Source organism: Lytechinus pictus, chromosome 2 (assembly GCF_037042905.1).
Source record: "Lytechinus pictus isolate F3 Inbred chromosome 2, Lp3.0, whole genome shotgun sequence".
NCBI classification, from domain to species: domain Eukaryota; kingdom Metazoa; phylum Echinodermata; class Echinoidea; order Temnopleuroida; family Toxopneustidae; genus Lytechinus; species Lytechinus pictus.
In genome coordinates, this window is record NC_087246.1 from 33,515,054 (window position 1) to 33,524,165 (window position 9,112).

At 35.2% G+C, this 9,112-nt stretch overlaps 1 protein-coding gene across 1 annotated transcript; it reads left to right on the forward strand.

Moving 5' to 3' along the window:
- Positions 1–4,200: 4,200 nt before the first annotated feature.
- LOC129272606 (toll-like receptor 13) lies at positions 4,201–8,603 on the forward strand. The gene has a single exon (XM_054909729.2). The coding sequence runs from the start codon at positions 4,684–4,686 to the stop codon at positions 7,483–7,485; it is 2,802 nt and encodes a 933-aa protein (XP_054765704.2). The 5' UTR covers positions 4,201–4,683; the 3' UTR covers positions 7,486–8,603.
- Positions 8,604–9,112: the final 509 nt, after the last annotated feature.

Here is a 9,112-nt window from a genome sequence, read left to right on the forward strand (position 1 = left end):
TGGCCTTCTTATTTTCTGGCAGTCATGTAAGATATTCAATCATTAAACTAAAAACATAAACGATTCTCAGTGGAGTAACTCTTATTTGCGCCAATTCTAACATATATAACACATACATATCAATAATGATGGGGTAAATGTAACTGTGAAAATGTGTGTGAGGAGGAGGGGTCGAGAACACATTGAGTATTCAGGAATAAAAGTGCGTAACTATATATAATAGCAGCCAGCATTTTATGACATATGAAAATAAGTTGTTGGTGCCTTCCCCTCCTTTCTCATCTTTTTTATTCTTCAAAAAGACACGTAATGAATTTTTTGTTTGATTTTACCTCCAACTCAGCTGCAAGAACAAACTTATTTTTTTCCGCCCAGATTATCCAAATCCTTAAAAAACTCAATTTTGTATTCCCTGCTTCATCCACACGGAATAAAAATCATATATAGATACAATCTTTACGAGCTCCTCACTTGAACCAGGCATCAGACCCGACTTCTAATTTTCGTATCTCGTTAAAGAAATAACCAAACAAAGGATTTTGCTCTCCCAAAGTCATTCATAAATCATCTTCTTTTTGTTTTAAGGCACGCGACTTTATTTTGATCATCTTACGATAAGGCCTCTCCATTCGCGAGAGTGATGGTTTGGAAGACCGTTTTGACGTACCAGACATAACCGCGGATCTTTATTTAGAACTGTAAATATACGAATGGCTCCCAAAATTGGAGACCAGAAAGTAGGGCACATATTTCTTCTAAGATTGTTGATGGCCGCATGGTTGACCTGTCAGGGACCAAAGATAATATCACTTTATAGATAGTTCATTAAATGTTCAGTCATAACTGCATTCTGAATTTAAAGAAAACGATAATATGGAAAAATATGAAATTGAAGTTTTGTTTGAATATCTATTAATTATCATGTTGATATATCGTTAAAGAATAACACATTTTAAGCAACACAAACATTGAGAAACTTTAAAAAGTACAAGTATCAGGCTTGATTTATGAGTAACACGATATTTTACGCCTCGTAAAGGAAACGAAAAAAAAAATCGATTGTAATTAAACTAGATAAAGAAAAACACGGTTTTCCTATATCCCTGCATGTATACTAATTATTAATCTAATTCTATCAAGTACATTCTCAATTCATTAAACATCTTTCTTCTTATCATACTACTGTATAATACAGGATTAATACCCCTTCATATCCCCCTGAGGCTGATTTTTTTTCTCTCATGCTATAATTTGTTTCCTTTCATTAATTTAGTGATTGATGAATTTTCTTCGTTCATATTCATGTAATTCAGTTTCTCTTTACATCTTTCTCAACGAAAATGATAACGTGTCGTCTTTGATAGTCTAAATCTACTAGGATTAATCATGTATCTATTGTCATGATTGTCAGACGACACTTTGCTGATAGGTCGACCATCATATTTATTTAATAATAATAATAATAATAATAGATGCTTATATAGCGCATAATATTCGACGGAATCTCTATGCCCTTTACAAAAGAGGTAATTAAGTCTAATACAGGTATACTTAGAATAAAATACATAAATACTAAATGAAAAAATAACAAAACATTGTAACATACATGGTGCTTTTCCTTAACAAAATAATCTAACATGAGAACAAGTATGTTTTTAAAGATTTGAGAAAGGTGAAAGTACATGTGATGGCCCTCAGATTATTAGGCAGTTTATTCCACAGTACAGGTTCTGCTGACTGAAAGGCACGATCACCAAACGAACATGTTTTAGACGTTGGTACAGTTAATAAATTCTGGCTAGAAGAGCGGAGATTTCTTTGTGGGACATTTTCAGTAATCAGATCATACAGGTACAATGGGGACTTACTAATGTTTTATGACATATTGCTATTATCTTGAAAAATAATTCTCTTCTGTACAGGCAACCAATGAAAGTGCGACAGCAAGGGCGTAATGGGATCTTTACATTTTGCACGCATGATAAGTCTGACTGCGCTGTTTTGCACTTTTTGTATCTTTCTTATATCTTTTTCAGGCAGGCCATATAAAAGTGAATTGCAAAAGTCAATTCTGGAAGAATCAAAAGCGTGAATCAACATTTCAGTGGTCTTTTTACACAAATAATTCCGATATTTTTTTTTGCAATTCTTCTCAGTGAACACATTGCAGATTGATTCATAATCCTAACATGTTCTTTTAATTGAAGGTGTTGATCCATGTGAACGCCAAGGTTGCGTGCTTTGGTTGTCTCATCTACATCCACCCCATCTACTTCAATACAAGCTGGTGTTAAAGCAGGATTAAACCTAGATGAAAAATGAATCACTTCATTCTTCTGTGGGTAGATTTTCAAACTATTTCTTCGGGCCCAAGACAGAACTTCAGCGAGACAAACATTAATCCTGCTTGTAACATTCAGAATGTTACAAGCAGGATTAATGTTTGTCTCGCTGAAGTATTTTTTTCTGTAGATCATGTGGTTTGAATGCTAAATACATTTGAGCGTCATCAGCATGTAGCATTTTATCCAGGCCATGGGACTTGATACTTGCTGATATTGGAGAGCTGTATAGCGTGTATAGCAATGGACCAATTATCGATCCCTGAGGCACCCCGCATAAGTCAGTGATTGGTTTGGAAACAGCTTCCTTCACCTTTACAACATGTGTACGATGTGAGAGGTAGGATGATATCCACTTCCATACAGACCCATCGATACCATACAAATGTTTCAACCGATTTATCAATATGTCATGGTTAAATCAGATCAACAGAGAGACCAATATGTCATTCTGTACCCTGAGCAGCGCAGTTTTAACACTGTTATGTGGCTTATAAGCTGCCGGAAAGTGGTTGTGCAGATTGTTTTCGGACAGGTATTCCTGGAGTTGTTTGACAACAGCTTTCTCAATTAATTTTCCCACGAAGCAGAGATTAGAAATTGGACGATAGTTCGACAGATCATCGGCCGAAATATTGGATTTCTTGATGATTGGTGTCACGACTGCTCTTTTAATAAAAAAGGAAAAACTTTCAAGACTAGTGTTAATAATTTACAAGACCGTCTGGCAGTAACTATAGGCCTAGATGGTCGCAATCAGTTACTTCAGTCAGTATTTTCAATTATCTGCTTTCAAAATATCATGAATTAGCTTTTCATAAAAATTCAAAGATGGCCGTCGAAATTGTCAGTTTGGACCCCATTAAGACACGGTTTGGTGATGGAAACATAAATATAAATCAACTAGACGAGACCTGAACTTGACCGACACTTTACACTGTAAGTTCGAAAATATCGAATATGACAAGCTCTTGACATAAGTTTTGCATCACTTATATAATATGGATATATAGCTTTCGAAGGATAGTAGACATATATATGCTCAATATTTAGGCCATGTAAAATGTACATAAGAAAGTTAATCCAAGGAAGAATCCTTAAGATAAAAATTTTCATGAAAAAAAAAAAGATAAGAGAATTTTTCCATTTTCTGAATAAATTAGGAAATTTCCCTATTTCCGAAACTTTCAACAGGAATACATCATATGCCCACAAAGTGGGTATCATGTTTAAGTAATATTTGACATCCTTTCATGTGATATCAATAACTGAACTTTGATTAAGACGTGATCTTTGATAATTTTTAATTCAATTTTCAATTTCAATTTTTTTCATTTTCAACAGAACAAAGTAAAGTAGTCGAAATAATTACAATGAACTTATACAGACAATATAAATTGAGCCATGTACGATATATGATATTTTTCTATAAGTAAAACAAAACAAAGTATTTTATATAAGCAAAATATCATAATCATTACAAAAAAAATGAAATTCTGAGAAAATGGAGGGATCCACTAGTTTCTCCAACAAAGGTGTCGCGACTGTTCTAGACTTAATTTTTAAAAATGCAACCCTATACACTCTAAAAAGGTTTACCCAATATTGGGTAGGATGGGAACATGCATGTTGGTTGGGTAAAAAGATATGGTGTAAAAAATGCATGTTCCCTTTCTACCCAATATTGGGTATACTTTTACTCGGTGTTTTTAGAATGTAGGAAAGGATCCAATAATCATATGACAGAGTATCTTTTGTCTTGAGTTTGTGAGGTTCAAAGCGAGTGTGGTATACTTGCTTCATAAGGCAATGGTCTTCGTTTACTATTTTGTTTTTCTCAAGTTTTATTTTTGATTAAAATATCTCACAATGAAGACAAATGAGACTGGAAACTTTCATCGCTAATAACTGGGACAATTTATATGCCAGTACCCGCTGATAAAGAAAGCACAGGCAGTTTCGTTACTAATAATAGGAGATAAATTATACAAACATGAATCTTCGGGGTGAAATTAATCGTTTTAATTAGTACTTTTAATCATCATGCAACACTGTTGCGGTTTCGCTTCATACATGGAGACATGCAGATCTTAATTTCTGAGCATTTTTTACAACAGTGTTTCATTTTATCGTTTGTGTCCCATGGTTATACATGCTTCTACATTATTTTCTTGCTACATTATCTTTGTTACCCCGGGCTTTGTTACTTCTATCAAACTCTTTCATGTAGACACTTGCAGCTTAGTTGCATATCTACCTAAAGAGAAATGCTTTGTTATTGAACTTTAAAAGACAATAAGCATTTTTTTTATCTGGTTATCCTGCGTTTCTTAGAGATACCATGCTCATGCATTCCTCAAGAAAACGATCAGTCGTTCCAAGCAAAATGCAGTTCATCGTTATACTCTTGATTTCAGCCTTAAAAGGAGGACTATCGAGTGTTGCGTTTGCTGAAGAGGTGGGTCACCATGATTGCCACCTTAGCACCTCAGTTTCTGGGGTCAAAGCTGACTGCTCGTATCTATCACTTCCCGGGATCCCAACCGATCTACCTCGTGAAACTACTACCCTGGATGCTTCCTTCAACGAAATGAAAGTCCTCCATAATAGCTCATTTACAGGTCTTTGTCAACTTATTGTGTTAACAGTTGTAAGAAACCACATTTACCACTTGGAGGTTGGAACATTCACTCCTCTCACCCACCTACAATTTTTGGATTTGACTGGAAACTCACTAGCTCACTTACCTGATAACATCTTTGAATCAAAACAGTTCTTGACAACTGTGGTGCTATCCAGGAACAATCTATCATCGGTACCCACTCGTGCACTACACTCACTCCAGCTACGAAATATACGTCTTGATTATAATTTCATTAAGAAGGCAGACTTCGCTGCTTTCTCTCATACAAACAACAGAGCAAACATCAGTTTAAAAGGGAATTCTATTTCTTCACTGCAGCCAACAGACTTTGAGCCCCTACGAAATGTTTCCCTGCACACACTGGACCTGTCTTCGAACCAGCTCCGTAATATTTCAAAACTGATCTTTTCATACCTCAATAATGTCTATCATCTTATTAATCTTAATTCAAACAAATTACGAGAATTCAACTTGGACACTTTTCTTGGAAATGTGACAGTAGGTACCTTGTTACTCGCCGATTGTGGAATAAATCTTATCATTCCACTGAAAAACTATAGTTTCATCAACGTCACTTTCCCTAAAATTTATCAAGTAATCTTGCGTGATAATAAAATTCGTGAAATCCCAAGCTCTGCATTTTGGGGAATGAGCGAGACAAGAAAACTAAATATTGGTTCGAACAAGATTTCTAAAGTTAACAATGAATCCTTTTGTGGTCTCGATTCCTTGACTAACCTATACATTTCTTACAATAGAATAAAGTACTTACCTACTCAAATGTTTTCTTGTAATCCAGAATTGCAAATATTATTGATTGCACACAACAGCATATATAAACTAAATCCAATGTCATTCAGTGGTCTCTTGGCACTTCGGCAACTTGATATATCAATAAATGGAGCAGAAGTTCTTGGCACGAAATGGAACAACCCAGCACTTCGTATTCTTGACATTTCTGGAAACGAAATTACACATCTCAGTGATACAAAATTTGAGGGAAATTTGTCAAGCCTTCAAAAATTAAAACTTTCAGGCAATAACTTAGATAAACTATCCCCAACGACATTCCAAGATGTACAGCTACTTCAAGAGATTTACCTTGAGTCTCAACATGGAGGGAAACTACATCTCAATGGAGTATTCAGTAAAATGAAGAGTCTCATCAAATTGGATCTTTCTCAAACCAACATTACGTTAACCTCCACTTGCCAATTCAATGAAACAATGAATTTAGAAGAGTTAGATCTTAGTTTTACGACACTCAATAGTTCTAACATCTATGACAGTGAAAGACAATCATCCCTTTTTGATGGACTTGTTTCTCTATCAAAGCTTCACCTCCAGGGAAACAACCTAAACCATTTGGAACCAGAAACGTTCAAGTCTCTTTCCAAACTCTCTTTAATGGATATGTCTAAAGCAGGCATTGTAGTCATAAAGCCCGGTTTATTCCATAGATTGATTTCTCTGAAACGTCTGAACCTTGATTCTAACAACATAAACAAAATATCTGAAAATGTTCTTTCTGGGTTGAATTACCTAGAGTCCCTTTACTTCGACGACAACAGAATAGAAGTGATCGAGAAAGACTCATTCAAGATGACTCCTAATCTGCATTATCTCTCTCTTTCAGGTAATCGATTGACTAAAGTTGAGAAGGATATGTTTTTCCCTACCAACAGGACATTATATCTCGATATTCACGATAACCCTTTCTCTTGCACCTGTGATTTAAACTGGTTTATATCTCGGCTTGGTGAAAGCAACATATACCTCAAGAATCCTGATCAAACAGTGTGTTACAGTATGTCCATTGACAGATTTGTTGGTATACTATCATTTGATCCAAAACTCTGTGCTATTAATTTTGAGCTTATGATAATTCCATTATCCTTCTCTGGCATCTTGGTTGGATTTCTGATCATACTGGCATATATCAATCGCAACCAGGTCAAAGATAAACTGTCCCCTCTTAAACTAGCGATTATTGATTACCTTCAAGTGGTGGAAAGCCTTGATGCAGATAACCATACATTTCACCTAAACCTCATGTTCCACGAGTCACAAGAGGAATGGGTCGACCAGATTCTTAAACCGGCAATTGAGGAGAGGTTGCCGCATCTGCAGAATATCGTCTATGGAGACAAAGATCTCTGCCCTGGAATGTTCTATGTGAATGCCATCCAACATGCTATCGAGAACAGCTTCAAAACTGTCCTGTTGGTAAGCAACAGTTCTGTTGATGATGTTTGGATCAGAACCAAACTCCGTATGGCCCTGGAGCATGTCAATGACACAGGATTTGACAAGGTTATCCTGATCTTCTTGGAGGACATTGAGGAAGACCAACTGCCGTATCTTGCTAGGTTGTTTGTGAGAAGAAACAGACCTCATATATTCTGGACAGAGGATGTAGACGGTCAGGAACTATTCTGGGCTACTTTCGAGAGAAGCATGAGAGTGAACAAAGCCATAAATAGTTCCATTCCATTTTAGAAAAAGATGACAGGACCAGTTGGGTATATTTAGGAAGTTGGTCCGTGAGGCAGGGCCAAACTTGTGTCTTAGCTTCTAACATCTCTTTATTTTTGGCATCAAACACACAGCAGCATTCTCTGAAATCACAATGAGCATTCTCATTATTTGTAGAATGCTCTTATGAAAATGTGATGAAACATGTACTTTTTTCTTTAAAAAGCTGTGCCCTGTGTACCATAGCCCTTGACTGATCTTTCATCAGCTTCACTTCTGAAAGATCCTCCACAAACCCGAATCATCTGCTTACTAAAAAAACTTATTGATAGGATATATAACCACTTCTTGTATCAGCAAAATGTTCTATTCAGTAAAAGTGTAATGAACATTATATTATACACTATGTATGATGAAAGATCACTAACACTAGTTAATCAGGTAAATTGCCAATTCGTCTACTGCCAACTTGTCCACTCACCACATGGTCTAATTTCATTTAGTCTAATGCCATTCTGTCCATCAACATTTCGTCTAGTAACCATTTAGTCCAATCATCACTTTGTCTTATCACCAGTTCGTCTATGACCATTTCGTCTCATAACCAGTTGGTCTAAAATCCATTTCATTTTCAATCATTTTGCACAATTTAACACTTAGTCCAATTAGACCAAATGGACTAAATGGCTATTGGACCAACTTATTAGATGGAATGGCATTAAACTAAATGAAAGTAGACCATGTGGTGAGTGGACGAACTGATAGTAGACCAAATGATAGTGGACGAGTTGGCAATTAGAAAAATTGGCATTAGACGAATTTGAAATAAACCGTTAATCTTTGCTTACTAAACAAACTTATTAATTGATCAGGTACATAAACATTACTTGTATGAGAGAAGTATGTTTATTTTATAGATAACTTTTGTTTTATTCTATGTTAATTTTCACTTGTATTTTATGTATATATTATCATGTTTATGTTCTATTCTTTGTTTGTAAAGGGGAAGGCTTTGTTGTAAAGCAGTTTTATAACTGAGCCGAACTACCCTCCACATTATTTTATCATTTGTTATAGATAAAACATGAATGAATAACTAATAAATAAATAGGCCTATAATAATGTATACATAGGTCTTCTATGAATGGAGATGAGAAAGGCTATTATTAATGAGCAAGCCCTTTTAGGCAGGTTACAGTGGGGGAAAACGATAAATTGCCAACTCGTCCACTCACCACATGGTCTAACTTCATTTAGTCTAATACCGTTCCGTCCATCAACATTTTGTCTAACAACCAGTTGGTCCAATAACCATTTGGTCCAATCATCATTTTGTCTAAATACCAGTTTGTCTATTACCATTTCGTCTAATGACCAATTGGTCTAATACCCATTTTCTTTTCATTCATTTTGTATCATTGGTGGCAGCATTTCATAGGACTTCAATGTTCTTCCAAGCTGTCTCCACATTTTATTTTATTGTATATATATATTTATGTTGTAATTTTTTTTTTTACTTTTAATGAAATATATTGAAATTGAATTAAATTGAAAATTGAATTTGCACAATTAACAATTTAGTTTAATTAGACCAAATGATGTATGGACTAAATGGCTATTGGACCAATTGTTTATCAGACGGAATGGCATT